General features: G+C 44.8%; 2 protein-coding genes across 5 annotated transcripts; both read left to right on the forward strand.

Annotated features, from left to right (window-relative positions):
* The first annotated feature begins 2,177 nt into the window (after positions 1 to 2,177).
* Positions 2,178 to 6,484, forward strand: LOC115020933 (tubulin beta chain-like). The gene is made up of 5 exons (XM_029451018.1): positions 2,178 to 2,334; positions 4,625 to 4,733; positions 4,958 to 5,068; positions 5,171 to 5,415; positions 5,517 to 6,484. Exons 1-5 carry the CDS (start codon positions 2,278 to 2,280, stop codon positions 6,327 to 6,329), a joined length of 1,335 nt encoding a protein of 444 aa, XP_029306878.1. The 5' UTR covers positions 2,178 to 2,277; the 3' UTR covers positions 6,330 to 6,484.
* A 960-nt stretch (positions 6,485 to 7,444) lies between these two features.
* On the forward strand, positions 7,445 to 18,100 carry LOC115020932 (mediator of DNA damage checkpoint protein 1-like). Of its 4 annotated transcripts, none has more exons than XM_029451013.1 (13): positions 7,445 to 7,551; positions 8,100 to 8,268; positions 8,383 to 8,979; positions 9,051 to 9,129; positions 9,279 to 10,363; positions 10,995 to 11,051; positions 11,176 to 12,414; positions 12,667 to 14,843; positions 15,324 to 15,461; positions 15,746 to 15,928; positions 16,033 to 16,158; positions 16,689 to 16,799; positions 16,922 to 18,100. In XM_029451013.1, the coding sequence occupies exons 2-13, from the start codon at positions 8,133 to 8,135 to the stop codon at positions 17,123 to 17,125; spliced, it is 6,132 nt and encodes a 2,043-aa protein (XP_029306873.1). In that variant the 5' UTR covers positions 7,445 to 7,551; positions 8,100 to 8,132; the 3' UTR covers positions 17,126 to 18,100. The 4 variants fall into 4 exon arrangements, with proteins under 4 accessions (XP_029306873.1, XP_029306876.1, XP_029306877.1 ...); XM_029451016.1 differs by having other exon boundaries at positions 7,477 to 7,551; positions 8,106 to 8,268; XM_029451014.1 differs by lacking the exon at positions 7,445 to 7,551 and adding an exon at positions 7,920 to 7,983.
* Positions 18,101 to 18,266: the final 166 nt, after the last annotated feature.

Here is an 18,266-nt window from a genome sequence, read left to right on the forward strand (position 1 = left end):
ACAGTCCTGATCATCGTAACAACGTAATGCCAATGTTGTTATGAAAAGAAAAATTATTATTTATTTACATTTTTTCTCAGTCTGGGATATATCGATGGTAAGCAAAAACATTGATTTTGATGCATTTAAATTTTTTGTCCAGTGTTATAAAACTGTTATAAAATAAATTCTACAGGCCTATATTAATATTAATTTAACCAACATCATTCCTGGTCATAATGTATTAATCTTTTTAAATGATTACGCTTTAAATTAGGTTTGTTAACATAATGCCATTGTTGGTTTTTATCGTAGAAAAACACTAAAATGTCATTATTTTCTGTGTATTAAATGCTAGGAGGATTTCTTTTCACAGTGATCTGTCAATCATAATACTGTCATAGAGGTGTTAAATTGTATTTTATTAGATTGTACAGGTGTACCTAATAAAGTGGCAACTGAGTTTATACAGTAACTTTCAGTAAAGTGATGTTGCAGTTTGAGATGGTTTGAAAACATGGATTTCTGTTGACCTCGGTCTCTTTGCATTGCCCAGGGCATCAGTTGCCAGCTGTCTAAACAAAGTCTGTAACGTGCCGGAATCTTTATTCTTACATAATAGTTTATTCTGCTGCTTATATGTGCATTGAATATCATATTTGACATGGAGGATACAGCATTTAGCAGACAGAGAACACATCACACAAAACATTATATACTAATATACTAAATAAAATAAAAAACAATACCAATCCCCTCCCAATCCACAGACAGAGCAACACATAACTGTGATGAATAAAAACACACCAACAATTACTCAGTGTGACGACTATGAACGCTTGTTTTAGTCAAATGAATTCAGTTGAGTAAAAATATATATTAAGTTGAATTAATTTTAACAAAATATAATATCAAGAATTTTTAAACCAGTCTTTTTTATATAAATAAAAATAATCCATCATGAGGGATGAGTTCATATTCTGTAATCCAGTGTTAAAACTCTAATCTGATTATATCAGACAGAGGGCATTGGGTTTGCTGTCTGATGGGAGCTGCACAGACGCCTGGATCACCATCATATCCACTCTCACCACACGTCAAGTCTAAGCAAACATTGTTCCTCCTCCTTTTCATCCTGCTCTTTGAATCGAGTATGAGTGAAGTTGCCTGCCAAGGCTCCTTCCAAGGTTTTATTCTTGTATTATTTTGAAAAGCGTTGCTTTTGTTACATCTTTGGTTTACTTTCCCCACACAGTCTGATGCACAGAGAAGTGTAGCTGATTGGCAGGGTGAGGATATGTTAGGAGAGATATCAGCTGCGGGCAGATCTCTTCTAACCTCACGTCTTTGTGTTGTCCAACAAACTGTATTATAAGGCTGATGTTATGGGTACGTCCAGAGGAGACCCAGGCGCAGAACACTAGACTCTGGAAACGGAGTAACTTTAAATAGTTTATTTATACAATACTCTAGGGATACAGATGGGACCGTGACAGCTAAGTCACTTCACTTTTTCTCAGAATATAATAAAATAAAACCCCAAGATGAACGGCTACTAAAGTGACCTTGAGATGAGATTGTTTCCAAAGCTTGACCTTCATTTTAAAGCCAAAAAGTCAGATCAGACATTATGATTAAGCAGCTGCAGTGGAAACAGTTTCATGCTTTTACATACACAGGTACACAGGTCTTAAAAGTAACAATGCACCAGATGCCAGTGTAACATGCATTCTGGTCTACTTAAGAAGAGTTCTTTAAATAATCCTCAAGATCATGAAATATGATTGTTTGTGATGCTCAAAAAGCAGCTACTAAATGGGGCGTGTGGTGAGACAAAGGACCCCGAGGAGAGGGGCTTGAGCCGACTGACCCCATCGTGTCCCTTGCTTGAAACTGAAATGTCTGCCATCTGTCTGCTCTGCAGGGAGCGTTACAGTAAGAAGGATGGTTTTATAACTGCTGATTGGTTATTCCCCTCTGAAAAAAACAAAAACAAAACTGTAATACATGTCACTGCGTGTTTCTGGACACCAGCTGGTACAATGCTGGTCCATCTCTGGATCTCATTTCCACACCCTGATCTGCAGGAGCGCCCCTCCTCATTCCGACTCTGGGTCTTGTTTTTGCAGCCAATCCCCGCCCGCTGCAGCTGAGTCTGGGTCTAGCCCCGCCTGCTCCCCTCGTTCTGGAAAAGCTCCAACCTTATAAAAGCATTGTCCGGTACTTTTACGCTAGTCTCGGGTCGGCTCCTCGTCTCCGCAAAGAAAAGCTCGTCGTTGTAAAACTTTAGCATCAACTATGAGGGAAATCGTGCACATCCAAGCCGGCCAGTGCGGTAACCAGATTGGTGCCAAGGTAAGAAAATATATTTTTTGAGAAAGTATGCTTTTTCCATAAGGCCACAGGCGCATTATGCAGGACATACGCATTACGCGTAAGTCTTTCTGTAGCTGATCACATGAAGACAAAGGATCCCTTTATTAAAAACATTCCTTTCATACATATTATACCATGTAACACGTCATACATACTACAATATCACTCATAAATGTTGATCAGCAACTGTTGATGCTTCTTTTTGTGCTTTTCTGTCTGAACTCGTGCACTGCGGTGGGTGGGAGGTGGGTGTGGAGCAGTGCTGACTCGGGCTCTTGTGTCTCGACGGGTTTTGTTCACACAACAGCGGGCGTGTCTGCGTCTCAGCAGCTGAGGGTTCAGCTGACTTCAAGATGTTGTCTGGTGAAAAGAAAGGGAGGAAAAAATCCGTCTATTCTTCACTTGTCGGAGCTCTTCAGTCAGTGCTCGGCACTGGGTTTCTTTGTCTTGCAGAGACAGATGCAGTTGGTATATCAGACAATAAGTCAGAGCTGCTATTGCAGGCCGGTTATTTGTCCCCCTACTGACTGATGGATCAATATCCCTTATTGATTGTATTCCTGCGGCTGTAGATGCAAACTGCTGTTCCAGCTGTTCAGAAAGCAGGGGGGCGGTGGAAAGGGTGTGGCATGGGCGATGAAGAAAGAATTGTTCCTTTAAGAACTGAAAAAGGGCCTTTTCTGAGATCTCTCTCTCTCTCTCTCTCTCTCTCTCTCTCTCTCTCTCTCTCTCTCTCTCTCTCTCTCTCATATATATATATATAATTTTAAAGCTTTAGACACTATAGTGTACTTCATGTGGCCCAGCAGTCTGCCTCACAAGTACGATAGCTTACATCACCCAGTCTTACAGTAACAAAAGCAGTCTGCGACAGTACATGTCTTATTGACCCGTTATTATGCCTCATGTCTCATTACCTCCTCTTGTTTCACAACTGATCATTTGTTACAGGCTGCATATGTTTAAGTGGATCCTCTCAATCACTCGCCCTAGTTTTTAAATATGGTTTGGCCCATATATTACAGGATACATCATTATCGTAGTGATGCTCCGCCCACAGAGATTTTAATGTCCAGTAAAGCAGGGCCTGGCTTTGAAAGCAATGTCCTTTCTTTCCTAACCAAATTAGGGGTAGGATATAGGAGGAATGGAGGAAACAGCTGATGCCCAGTGGGTGAAGTCATTGGGTTCTCAATTGACTTGAAATGCAACTGCTTCCGGTGTCTTGGAAGAATAGCTATAGGAAATAACCGCAACATGTATACATTGAAGGAAATGACGTATAGTTTTGTGCGATTGGAGCTAATGCAGTAAATGAATATCCCATCTCCCCTTTTTTAAACTATGGAGTATCATTAGTGTCCCTGTGTCGCCCAAATGGTGTTAAAATAACTACAGGAAGTGAGAATCCACATCTGTTTCCATTCCCCCAGGACTCATTGACTCAGATGTCCAGTGGATATGATTGACAGGATTGCTGAAGAGCTGCATTGTGGTGATTTAGGTCAGGGTGTGGCTTTGCTTTCCTGCTTACTGTCCTCATTCTTTCACTATGATTATTTATCTTTAGCTCGTCCTTTTTAGACTCTTTGCTCTCGTTCTCCTGCTGTGGCCTCCCTCATATTAGGGTCACTTTTGTTTTACATGGTCTTATTTAAACGTCATGACACTTAGACTACAGCTGACTGCCAATCTCTTAAGTACTGAGCAGCAATACAGCCCGCTTATCCAGATTACTCTTAAATCCTCCTATTGCTGCCGTGAGCAGAAAATCAGAGGCTGTATGACAAAATAAAAGCCTTAGTTTGAAGATATAATTAAAATGGCTGCATGCATATGCAACAGTCTCACCCGCTTATGGGATTTAATTCCTACGCACTGAGCGTGGTCTTTAAAGAGTGAACAAGACATGAATACAGATCTGCACACAATCAGTGTCTTCAGTGGAGTGTGACGGCCTGGAGTTTATTTTCAGTGTTGCCCCTGGAGAGATCTGTGGCCCCTTTGTGCTCTCTTCTCTGCATTTTACATCTGAAAGAGTTGCATTCTGCTCAGTCATCAGTCAATGTCTATGTAAATATTAACAGCTGCATTGTATTGAATGGGTTAATATATGGCGTGGTGAGAGGGGAAAAATCAGAATACAAAAATGTAAACCCACTGCTGTTTTCCTCGTTTAAAGTCCCCGGTCCCAAAGACCGCACCGCTAATAGATACATGTGTACTTTCCTTGTGAAGTCATGTGATACCTTCCATTTTGTGTCGGCAGTTCTGGGAAGTGATCAGCGATGAGCACGGCATCGACCCCACAGGGTCTTACCACGGAGACAGTGACCTGCAGCTGGACAGGATCAGTGTCTACTACAATGAAGCCAGTGGTAAGTGACCTTCCTCACAACTGATTTATACATAATGAAAGGGTTTATTACATGAACACATTCACCTTTGCCATTTTGTTCTGAAGTATAACTTACAACATGCTGTTATTTTCTCGTGACTGCTCGCGTGACTGGAATTTCTCACATTGTGTATCTTGTGTAACATCCAAGACTGCGGTTTCCTGCATTATTGAGTTGGTATGTCTTTTCTCTTTCCCGTGTAGGAAATAAATATGTACCCCGAGCCATTCTGGTGGACTTGGAGCCTGGCACCATGGACTCTGTGAGGTCTGGACCCTTTGGGCAGATCTTCAGACCTGACAATTTTGTGTTCGGTGGGTGGAACAAAGCCATATTCTCAGAATACTGAATCACTAAAGTCTTTTATGAGCAGGAGGAACGATTGGCTTACCTGTATGTCTCTTCTTCCCCTCCAGGTCAGAGCGGTGCTGGAAACAACTGGGCCAAGGGTCACTACACAGAAGGAGCTGAGTTGGTGGACTCGGTCATGGATGTGGTCCGCAAAGAGTCAGAGAGCTGTGACTGCCTGCAGGGCTTCCAGCTCACCCACTCTCTTGGTGGTGGAACTGGATCCGGTATGGGAACCCTGCTCATCAGCAAGATCCGTGAGGAGTACCCCGACCGTATCATGAACACCTTCAGTGTAGTGCCCTCCCCCAAGGTGACGTACCCTTGTAGGAAGTTTTCATTTGAGTTTCTCTTGCCTTAAGTGTTCTCTTCTAAGATCATGAATCTGAACTGGTTCTGTGTTTTTGTCCTCAGGTGTCAGACACAGTGGTTGAGCCTTACAATGCCACCCTCTCAGTCCACCAGCTTGTAGAGAACACAGATGAAACCTTCTGCATTGACAATGAAGCCCTGTATGACATCTGCTTCCGCACTCTGAAACTGACCACACCCACCTACGGAGACCTTAACCACCTGGTGTCCGCCACCATGAGCGGGGTCACCACCTGCCTTCGCTTCCCCGGTCAGCTCAATGCTGATCTGCGCAAACTGGCCGTCAACATGGTGCCTTTCCCTCGTCTGCACTTCTTCATGCCTGGCTTCGCCCCCCTGACCGCCAGAGGAAGCCAGCAGTACAGAGCCCTCACAGTTCCCGAGCTCACCCAACAGGTGTTCGATGCCAAGAATATGATGGCTGCATGTGACCCGCGTCACGGCCGCTATCTGACCGTCGCCGCCGTGTTCCGTGGGCGCATGTCCATGAAGGAAGTCGACGAGCAGATGCTCAACATCCAGAACAAGAACAGCAGTTACTTCGTCGAATGGATCCCCAACAATGTGAAGACCGCCGTCTGTGACATTCCACCCCGTGGCCTCAAGATGGCCGTCACTTTCATTGGCAACAGCACAGCCATCCAGGAGCTGTTCAAGCGCATCTCAGAGCAGTTCACAGCCATGTTCCGCCGTAAGGCCTTCTTGCATTGGTACACAGGTGAGGGTATGGATGAGATGGAGTTCACTGAGGCCGAGAGCAACATGAATGATCTGGTGTCTGAGTATCAGCAGTACCAGGATGCCACTGCCGAAGAAGAGGGTGAATTTGAGGAGGAGGCTGATGATGATGCTTGAAGAAGGTCAAGACATCAATGCCAAAATGAAAATGAAAAAAAGAACAACGACAAAAGTAACCAACGAACAAACTAGATTCAAACATTGCTAGAATTAAACTTAGCATACGTTAGATATCCTTTGTGATTCAATGCAAATAAAGTTGTCAAACGAAACATGTGTGCCTTTCTTAAATGCTTGTATATGATTCTTAATTGTTTGATAAAACATGAAATACAACTCAGCCATCAATCACATTTCAAAACAATGGAAATATAAAATATTGGATATTGGATGAATGTTAAGTGTTGAGATCAGCAGCTTCTGTAGTAGAGGATACTGATGCATTCATGTGCTGTTTCCTGCAGCTAGGAAAAATAGCTGAATCATTCACTTTTGTGATGCTTGGAAAAGAATAGGTTTAATGTCTGTCCCATGAGCATTAAACGATAAAACAGTTGAGTAAACAGGAATTCTCAGTGCAGACATGCAGTAGGTCAAGTATGGTTTCCAGATATTGTTGGAGTAAATTAGATGCAATATCCAGGGGTTTCTACTCTGCAGGAATGATGGTTAAGGGCGCACGACCAATTTGCAACATGAGTCAGGCCCAGTTTTTTCACACATTCCTACAACTATGAGTCAAAATGTAAAACATTCATCGCACCCTGGCAGCGTTTATAGGATCTTAATATACAACTTTAAAAGTACAGTTCTAACCAACAACATTGCATCTACTTAGTTTTGGAACGACTCAACCGTAGAATGGAATCCCTTAGGACCACTTCATGAAATGTGCCTGACAGCAAACTTAAAGAGGGGAAAGGGGACAAAAACGTAAAGAAGTAAGCTACTTGATGATGTAACATTGTTTTTAAAGCCTTTATTGTTGCTCTTTTCAGTACATGTCTCATAGGATATTCAAAGCTGCGTTATTTATGAAGGCAGTTGGACCACCATAGACTGTAATACACATATCTATTGTTTAGAACAGGCTGTTATGGCATCACAATCCCATAAATCTGTGTGGTTCCTTTAAGATACAGTTGGGCGGGAACATTGGTCCAATCATAAACCTTTAAAGTAAGACTAAGGTTTAAATGACCAATGGCATAAGATTCCAGAGTGATTGGTATATTGGCCAATCACCTGCAGTTGAGACGCCTCTTGTGGGCGTGGCCGATTCTTTCCCGGATGTGTGTGTTTATTGTTCGTTTACATCCATCGAGAAAAACGTGTGAAGGTAGGTATCAACTTCTTAGCAATACAAATACATTAGCAACTTTAGATGAGTTTACTTGAACAATCTCGCCATGTAGTTGAGTGTATTACGGTCAAACCACTCGTATAATCGCGTAAACTTCCTAGTTTCTTGGGATAGTAATTTTCCTGAAAGTAGTCGCAAATAATGTTTACATTGACACTATTATTTGCTACTCATTTACAATATAAGGTGACATTTTACTATGAGTAGTTATGTTAGTTATAACATGAAATATTAGTTTACGTTGACGTTTGAATGACCCAAACTGCCAGTTTACGTTAACGTCTTTTCGTAGTTTAGTTTTTACGTTGACCGGAAGTGGAATGCAGTGAAGCGATGTTGTTTTGTTAGACATGTTCATACACGTTCACTATAAGTTGCACGAGCGTTGCTTTACTCTACAAACTGGATGTAAGCAAGAATATAACAGAACAGTATAGCTAAATATATCATTTAGGGTAACGGTCCAGTTAAAGCTAGCGTTGGTTGACTTTGCAGCCTTAATATCCATTTATCTGTGTTTTGAGGGGTAGCAGTCGTCCTGTTCTACTCTGTGAGGAATGGATGCTACTCAGAGGATCAATGACCTAATCGTGGAGTCAGATGAGGATGAAAATGAAGAGGAGGATGAAACTAAGAGGGGACCACCATTGGCTAAACTGTGCATCTTAAAAAATGAACACATCCCTGAGACAGGTGAGTAGCTTTCTGCTGCTGTTGTTACACATATGGTTTGTTGATTTATGCACTAACTTGCATTACCAGGTCTTGTCTTTGTATTTCTTCTAATGAACATTCTCTGTCTCCCAGAGTTGCCCCTCTATTTGGGAGATAATGTTCTGGGCCGGGATCCCAACACCTGCACCCAGTCCTTGCCAGCTCCCTCAATATCCAAGCAGCACGCTACCATCTGCATCTCCGTCTACAGGAGAAGAGGTTGTCACAGTGAAGTAGACACAGAGGCTTTGGTTTGGGACCTAGGGAGCATGAATGGGACCCGCAAGGGCCACCTAAAGCTGACTCCCAATGTACGCTATGCCCTCAGTGAACGGGACAGTTTGATGGTGGCAGACATCCCATGTCAGTATGTCATCTGCGCTGTAGATGCAGTCTCTTCTCAAGGGGACACGACGACTCCTGTGAGCAGAAATGTAGACCTAAAGGCCAGGTTGCCACATGCCTCGGGAGAAAAGGAAGGTTACACAAGCACAGGCAGCAAGAAACATGTCAACGGAGGTACAAAGGCTAGGGTGTCTTTACCCGATCGGGGGGACACAAGCAAGACTCCTGTCCTAACCAGTTGCCTAACCCTTGAGCAAACTCCAACCCAGCCACAGGGGAGCCTGGTCCCAGAATCTGACTCGGACTCAGGCGGAGAAAGAGAAGACCGAAGGCGCAAGTCTATAGGTATGTAAATTATGCAACACGTATAGAAATGAAGTCCTGTATTTTATTTACATCTTTAATATCTTTTACAGTGTCCGATTCTGACTCCCACAAATCCAGTCCCACCTCTTCAACATTCCTGAGTCCCACAAACAAAACCGTCCCTGAAAGGTATATTAGCATCATCTTATTTCTTTTAAATATGTATATTCATAACACAGACATAGCTCATCCCTGTAAGTGCGTTCTTCTATTCAGTGTATTCCTTCTTTCACTTGTGAGTTATTCTGCTTGTCATGTTGTTTTCCGTGCTTCTACAGTGAGGATGAAAGTCCCATCACACCGTCCTCCAATAGAAATAGGCCTCTCAGACATGTCACCTTCAGCGCGGAGGAGACAGACGTAGATGTGGGCCGACAGCAGCTGAAGAAACACAAGGCACTTGCGATTGTGTCCGATAGTGAGGAGGAGGAAGAAAGCGGACAACATGTCCCAGTGAAACAAGAAAGCAATGTCAGTCTTACAGGAGAAGATGAATTGCCTGTATTCTCTCCAACAGTCTTTACAGATGTGATCCCTGAATTTCACATGGACAGTGACACTGATGTCGATGAAGATGATGATGCCTTAGACAAAGTTCCCAAAGGTTTGCCTTCCTCTGCTGACCACACAAAGCCTCGTGGTATTTCGCTCATTCAGCCAGAGGGCATCACTATGGACAGTGACACTGATGTGGATGATGATGAGGAGGCATTGTCAGACGCTGCTACAAAAGCCAAACCCACTTCACTTCAGAGCACACACGCAGCTGACTCTGCTCCTTCAACGCTGGCAAATGTCCACCTAGACAGTGACACAGATGTTGATGAGGGAGAAGAAAGGGAACTTGGAACAAGTAATAAATGCTCTAAAATAGATGAAAGTCCCACTAGATTAGATACCAAGCCTGAATCCGCCCCCGCTGTGCCTCGCAGCCTGCATGTAGACAGTGACACCGATGATGAAGCTGCTCCTTTCATCAGTGACCGCTCGGTGGCGTCTGCTGTCACAGAATCACGCACCGCGGCAGACGCAGGAGCTGATTTGGGTATTTTGTCTGACAGCGACACAGATGTGGAAGGCGATTCTCCTCTGGTCATACCTGTCATTGTCTCAGCCTTGTCAGCCGACCCTGGTGCCATGTCAGATTCTGATGCAGACACAGATGTTGATGAATCCAGCGTGCCCCCTGCTGGAGACGGGGTCAATCCAGCCGACCTTAGAGTGGACAGTGACACAGATGTAGAAGATGAGGTGGATTTTGGAGAGGCAGGTGAGGCCCAGATTCCCGACCTGTGCAGAGAAAGTACGCCCAGGTTTCTGGTTCCCCTTCAGCAGAACTGCTCTACTCCTGTACACGTGTCAGGTAATCACTTAATCTTCTAACGAGAACTGAATACAGTATTTTATTTATAGTTTCATCTGCCAATCATTTTCTCAGTGTATAAAATTCACATTACAATCACAATTGTTTTAGCTTTTGTTAAGCGTTTTTTTAAACAATTCAACAAAACTGTATCAACTGTGCAAAACAAAACATTTACTTAATTACAGACTCCCCGTTATTAAAGGTGTGACATGCAGCCTATTTATACATTTTAATGACAGAACAAACCTGTCGCTTCACAACTTCTCAGGTGTGGGAGTGAACTGCACAGATTTAATGATCAACGCAAAAATATATAACTTTAACGCTAATAATGAACAGAAATAATTACAATAAAACTACACTTGTTGTTGGCACTCAAAATAGAAAAAGATCAGAATGTCAAGAGATGAAGGATAGATTCTCCAAATAATCAATGAAAGGAACTCAAATTTTATTCTATTATGTAAGTGATCCATTTAAAATAAACCGCCATTTCTTAATTTGAAGACGCATCATGCTCTCATTGATCCACTGTATAAATTGTTTGACATATTTTTAACATGAAATACAAGCGTGTTTAAATTACCTTTTTATAATTTTTGTTATTTTCACTTTTGGATGGTTCCAGAAGGAAAACTGGAAAATCTGGAGACTTTCTTGATACCCTCTTCAGTTCCATTTAGACGTGAGTAAATAACTTTTGAAACTGTCAAATTACACAGAACTGTGTGCGTTTCTAAGACGATGGTTATATCAGAGGGAAAATATGTATTTTAACCTTGCACACGCTTCTTTATTTTGTCTCCCAGGTGCTGAAGCCCCTGCTGTAAGACCTATCGCATCGTCTCCCAGCTCAGACAGCCTGGAGGATGAGGACTTGGTCGTGGCCGAGACACAGTCCTTCATTCTTCAGACCAGAGACTGCCAGGGCAACTCTCCAGAGCACGCCACACAAGCTTCTGGCCTTCAGTCTTCTGCTGATGAAAAAGACAAACAGTCCAGCAGAGGAGGGTCTTTCCATCTGGGATTGTCTGACAGCAGCCACCTGCAGGGTCTGGCCCAAACTCGAGCAATGGAAAGCAGCCAAGGCTTTGTCTCTGTGGTCGGGGGTGTGAATCTGGAAGATACCCAAGCATATGCAGCTATCTCAAATGCAGACAGAACCTCCTTGGAGAATGATCCAAATCTGGAGGCTACACAGGCCTTTGGAGAGGATGTTGGACCTGCCAGATGTTCATTAATGTCTGCAAAAGAAGGTCAGGTGGATTTTTCCCTAGAAGCAACACAGGCATTTATTTCAGAGTCCTGCAGTGATTCAGAGGATGGAATAAACACCGCTACTGCTGAGACTCAGCCTTTCGATTGTCCTACTTCATCTACTGTTGCCACGGCTGAAACCCAACCAATGTCTGCCTTTGAGGAGGAGGAGGAGGAGGAGGAGGAGGAGGACAGTTTGGATGAAGAAAATCCTGTTTCCTCTGCACTACAAGTTAAGCCCAGACCACAGAGTGGAACAGAAGAGAGGGAAAAACATAGGGAGGCAGCTCAACCTCACAAGAGGGACCTCATTAAGGCTTTGTTTGTAGCTGAAACTCAGCCCATGTATATAACTGAGGATGAAGAAAGTGATGATGAGGACTCAACTCCCGGTCCACAAAAAAGAAAAGCAAAGCAGCTGTGGTTTGAAGACGAGCAGACACAAACACTCACAAACTCTGAGCTCTCTATTGTGGAAACTCAGCCAAAGAGGAAAGGTGAAGATGGAGAAAGTGATGAAGAGGACTTGATTCCAGGTCCACGAAAAAGGAGAGCAAAGGCGCTGCAGCTTGAAGAGGAGAGCATGCAAACACGCACAAACTCTGATTTATCACTTGTTCAAACTCAGCCCATGGTTATAAGTGGAAATGAGGAAAGCGATGATGAGGACTCAACTCCAGGTCCACGAAAAAGAAAAGCAAAGCAGCTGTGGTTCGAAGACGAGCAGACACAAACACTCACAAACTCTGAGCTCTCTATTGTGGAAACTCAGCCAAAGAGGAAAGGTGAAGATGGAAAAAGTGATGAAGAGGACTTGATTCCAGGTCCACGAAAAAGGAGAGCAAAGGCGCTGCAGCTTGAACAGGAGACGCCGTCCCTCACATGTTCTGAAACTCAGCCCATGGGTGCATGTGAAGATGAGCAAAGTGATGAAAAGGACTCAACTCCAGGTCTGAGAAAAAGGAGAGCAAAGGCGCTGCAACTTAAAGAGGAGACGCCGTCCCTCACATGTTCTGAAACTCAACCCATGGGTGCATGTGAAGATGGAGAAAGTGATGAAGAGGACTTGATTCCAGGTCCACGAAAAAGGAGAGCAAAGGCGCTGCAACTTGAACAGGAGACGCCGTCCCTCACATGTTCTGAAACTCAGCCCATGGGTGCATGTGAAGATGAGCAAAGTGATGAAAAGGACTCAACTCCAGGTCTGAGAAAAAGGAGAGCAAAGGCGCTGCAACTTGAACAGGAGACTCAGCCTTTAGAAACAAAAACAGGCCGGCAGCCTCAGAGAGGAAAAGGGAGACAATCTGAAGCCGCAAACAGTGGCTCCACTATTACAGGAAAAAGAGTGACAAGGGCAAGATTAAGAGAAGAGGAGGAGCAGGCAGAGTGTTCTGATCCTCCTAAAACACAGACGAGAGGGAAGAATAAAGCGGTGCCAAAAACCAGAGGAAGGAGAGGGAAATCCAGGCCTGATGAGGAGGAGGAGGAGGAGGAGGAGAAGGAAGAGAAGAAGGTGGAGCAGGCCAAACGAACCAGAGGGAAAAAATCCATGAGACAACAGAAAGATAACGAGGAAGAGGAAGAAAGGACAAGAAAGAAGCAGGCTGAAAATAACAACCTAATAAAGGAGCAAGAAGACCGGAGGGAAAAACGAGACAAATTAGAGAGGGAAAGAAAAGAGAAGGAAGCGCAAGAAAGAGTGCAGGCTGAAAATGCAGAAAGGTTAAGGCTTGAGCAGGAGAGAGCAGAAAAAGAGAAGATAGAGCGGGAACAAGAAGAAAAGAAAAGAGCTGATAGGGTACAAAAGGAAGAAGAAGAACAATTAGAGCGGGAAAGAAAGGAGAAGGAGGAAAAAGAGAGGTTGGAGACAGCAAAGAGGGAACTTGAAGAGAGACTTGAGAGGGAGAGGAAGGAACAAGAACTCCAGGCGAGACTGGATAGAGAAGCAAAGGAGAAGGAGGAAGGGAAGAGATTGACGAGATTGGAGAAAGAAAATCGAGAAAAAGAGGCCAAAGAAAAACAAATAAAAGAGCAACAAGAAAACACGCCTGCAACACCCACAAGAAGTCGAAGAGCAGCCAGAAGAACGATTGCTGGCCCGTGTACAACTGAGCCGGAACCAGACTCAACCATATCAGCCAACGAGGACGTCCCAGCAAGGAGAACCAGATCCCGCTCCAACTCTTCCAACTCCATCAGCTCAGAGAGGTCTTCTTCAAGTGTGAGCACCCCTGGGAGCCGGGGGAGAGGCCGAGGCAGAGGAGCAAAGAGGACCAGTGCGCCACCCCCGGCAGCCAGCGTCAGAAGCAGCGATAGGAGGAGGACGGCGGCCGCAGAGCTAATAACACAACAGGGCAGTAATGATATTCCTCCCCAAGGAGCCCTTTCAAGGTCCAACTCCATTAACTCCATCAACTCTGAGATTTCCAGCTGCAGCTTGAGCTCTCAGAGCAGAGGAAGAGGAGGCAGGCAGGGAGGAAGAGGGAGGAAAACGGAGGCAGAGCCAGACTCCATCCCTCCTATCAATAGTCAGAGTGACCAGAGCTTGACTCCCAAACCTACAGCCAGAGGCAGAAAGAGCAGGAGAGCAGAGGAATCCTCTAATGAGGTCCCCCATGACGATGGAAAAGAGAAGGCAGACTCTCAGCAGGCTAGTACCACAAGGGGGCGACGGCGAGCCATTGCAAATGTCTCTGAGCCTGCTGCTGCAGAAAAGCAAGACCCTTCAAGTCAGGAGGGAGCCAGTGAAGAATCGACTCCTAAAAGGAATGTGAGGGGACGAAGCCAAAAAGTGGTGCAAATTGTGCCTGTGGAGGCACCAGGAGCTGCAGTCAGTGATGGAGAGGAGGCTAAAGAGACAAGAAAAGGAAGAAAGAGAGAGTTGGAGGCAAATACAGAAGAGGCCTCCAGCAGTAGCTCCAAAGATTACACCGGGAAGAAGAAAGCTCAAACAGCAGAGGAAGAAGAAGAAACAAAGGAGGACATTGTAGTCCAAGTTAAGAGAAAAGGTAGAGCATCCAGCGCTTGCCCAAAGAACAATACAAGCGTTTCCCCCATTGAAGTGAAGGGGAAAGAGCAGAGTGAGAACATGGGGAAGGGGACTGTTGAGAAGAAAGGCAGAGGTCGGCTATCGGTGGTCCAGAAGAAGAAGAAGAAGAAAGAGGAGCAGGAAGAAAGCGGCTCATCTGTTGACCAGGAGCCACGTTTGGAGCCATCACAGGTGACTTTATTACTTATTTGGAAATGGTATGGTCTTGTGGAAGTTGTTGTTTTGATTGAGACAAATATACATTAGTGCTGAAACATAAATCAGACCAAACGGAAAGCTAAGTAGTATGTGATAAGTGTCCAGGAGCTTCTGTCCTTGCACAGGATAGCTTTTACCTCGGCCAAAGGCCCTGGTGCATTTCTCTCTCTGAGTCAGCCTTTCCAACCTTCGTAATGTACTGCAGTCACCATCAGGGAGCGTCTACGCCTCTCCAACTCTCTCAGCAACAGGAGTAGTCTGACCTGCTCTGCATCACCATTAATACACTAATGAATGAAGTGTTCACACAGTCCCTTCCTACTCTAACGTTTTATCATCTTAGCTTTCTTTACTGCTCTTATCCTCATCATTCTCCTGGTGTGTTTCATGCTTTGTCCTTGTCTGTCATTTGTCCTTGTCTCCCCTCCCCCCCCCTTTTCTCCCATCCAACAGCCCCAGACTCCGACCAGCGGTGCATCTCGGAAGCGACGGTCTCTTGCGGACTCCTCGCCTGTGGCAAAGACCCCTCGCTCGTCTTCTGCTTCCCCGGCAGCTCGTGGTCAATTGCGAGCTGCCGGCCAGGCCTACAAGGTTTTCTATGTCTTTGTACACATGGGGGTCGTGTTTGTCCGAATGATGCTTTAAAGGGTCACTTGTTTCTGAGGGTGCATTCACAGCCATGACGATTAGAGCCATTCAGTCAAAGCTGCCTCTTCTTCCTGAAATAATGTTAAGATGAGATGATCCCAGCTGAATGCTGCGGGGACGTTTAGGTCCGTTTGAAATGATGGAGATAATGGCAGATTTCAATCAATACCCTAACTTCCCAAACTTTTAAACTCGTCTGAACGAAACGGTGTGTCTGTCATTCTCAGGTGCTGTTCACCGGCGTGGTGGATGAAGACGGGGAGAGAGTGTTGGCTCGTCTGGGAGGCAGCATGGCTAAAGGAGTGGCAGACATGAACTGTCTGGTGACTGATAAAGTGCGCAGGACTGTGAAGTTCCTGTGTGCCTTGGCTAAAGGAATCCCTATTGTCACCACACAGTGGCTGGAGAAGGTCAGTCGCAGCAGTTCAATCTGTTTTCTCTCTGTGTTAAATGAAAGTGGACGTATATACACTAATACTACTCTTGTTGCCTCTCTCCCCTCCCCGTGTTTCAGAGTGGTAAGGCTGGGAGCTTCCTGTCTCCTAATGCGTTTGTTGTGAAGGATCCAGAGCAGGAGAAGAAGTTTAATTTCTGCCTGCAGGAGTCTCTGAAGCTTGCCAGCAGTCATCCTCTCTTACAGGTACTCTTAACATAGTCGTGGCGTTTATTCCTGTGCTTATATTCTGGCACAGGGTTGGTGGATAATATTGACAGATGAGAGATAAATAGTGACTCGTGGTTAGAATCCTCCTCGGCCTATAAAAGATTCCCGACTTTTCACCGCCATGCGTTGCTTTTAGCTCCGCCTCTTTGTCGTTGAACGTGCTCGGATCTTCTCATGAGCACCGTGTCGATTGTTCACCATTACACTTTGTCTTGTGGGGAGTCATTTGACATTTATTGTTAATGTACAGTTTATGTTTTATGGGCACTTGACGTCGAGCAGCAGGCAGTAATGTTTCCATCCCTGCCCTGCGCTGTTGGGCTCAGTGTCAAAGCTGCAAGGGGAGGGTTTGATTCTACATATCGGGCTGGTACTGGCTCAAATTGGGGCAGGCATACACATGTTGTACCACAAAATGACAACCCTAAGAGCCTTATATTGATTTCTTGAGGTGTTCTGGCAAAGACGTGTTGTGAAATGCATCTGTCGTCTTCTCTTTCTGTCAGGGGTACGAGGTCCATGTCACAAAGTCTGTGAAACCAGAGCCGGTTCATATGAAAGACATCATCTCCTGCAGTGGAGCTTCCTTTCTCCCTAAGATGCCCTCTTCTTGCAAGGTACAAGTCAGACTTCCTCAATCGGGTCTCGCATGCAGTGAATTAACATTATTTTTGCGAAAGTCTCTCTAATCCCTCGATACATCTGTAGTTATTCATAACTCCACTGTCCTCCCTCTCAGCCGCAGACTGTAGTGATTTCCTGCGAGGAGGACTGGCCGCTGTGTGGCCCGGCTCTCTCTGCATCTCTCCCAGTCGTCACCGCTGAGTTCATTCTCACAGGGATCCTTCAGCAGATACTCGACCTTCAGACCCACAAACTCTCCGGCCCCGCACTCACCCTGCAGCCCGCAGGAGGCCGGGGAAGGAGCGGCAAGAAGACTTAGCACCACCGACGTCTGCGAAGAAAACACCGTCCGCGTGGTTTCTCCGTCGCTCAAACCAGAGGCCGGTAGAAACACTAGTGGGTCAGCTGTTCGTCTGTATTAAAGACGTGAAGAATGTATTGTTGGTTTTTATAGTGTTAGCTGATAAATGTTAAATAACTCATTTGACATGCACAGCATCCCGTTTAGCAAGAGAGCGACGGGACAATCACAGTTTAGGGAACTTGACTGTCTTTTCCCACAATCCTACCTGCCTGCTTGATACGCGTGAAAAATGTAGATTTTAAAGTGAAGTTGCTGCTATGCCGGGTGGGAAATAATAACCCACCAGCCGTCCTTGTCCCCCCTCTCTGCTCCACCCTTGTGCTCCACCCCTCTCTGTATACAACCATAACAAGCAGAGCAGGAATGAACCGTTGTTGCTGCTCTCCCTGCGTGCTAAGTGCTTCAGCAGCTCCATCAGCCCGTGTAGCAGGTGGAGCAGTCATGAAGTGCCAATTTTAATAATCATATTTGGGTGGTGCAGAAGTGGAACTGATGGGGTCAACTGGACTAGATAAAAAGAAAAGCTTGTCTCCTGTGCTGATGAGAAATGCATAGTGCCTTTTTATACCCAGATAATCATGAACCTACCAGTGTGTCTTGTTCCACTGTCTCCATTACCCACCACCACCTACTCCATTAAGGTTTCAATCAATCCCATTAGCTCCTGGGGTGCATCACGATATACAGGCACCTGAATGCTGATGCTGCTTCTACATCAATCTGTTACGGCCGTGCTACGTCTACTCTGTATGTGGACAGAACTCACATTGGGTTTCTTTCCTGGCCCACAGTACATGTTTTAAAGACGGACTCGTTACCTTGTAACTAAGTTTGATTTTAAAACTAATATCTCAACACATGGTTTGTTTTTGTGTCGAATCCTGAAATCTGTCACAATTACCAATGAAAACATTAAATCTTTTTTACGTGTATGTGTGTATTTTACTTTTGAAACTTGAACTCTGCACATGTTGGGACTTTATTTTGTAGGCCTGTTACTAGTATTTGTATTGTTTCAGCTTTGATGTGTTGCTCTGTTGAGGAAAACCGCAAGGTTTGGCTGAAAGCTTAGGAAACGTTAAGTAAGTGGACTCTG

Source organism: Cottoperca gobio, chromosome 16, assembly GCF_900634415.1.
Source record: "Cottoperca gobio chromosome 16, fCotGob3.1, whole genome shotgun sequence".
NCBI classification, from domain to species: Eukaryota; Metazoa; Chordata; class Actinopteri; order Perciformes; family Bovichtidae; genus Cottoperca; species Cottoperca gobio.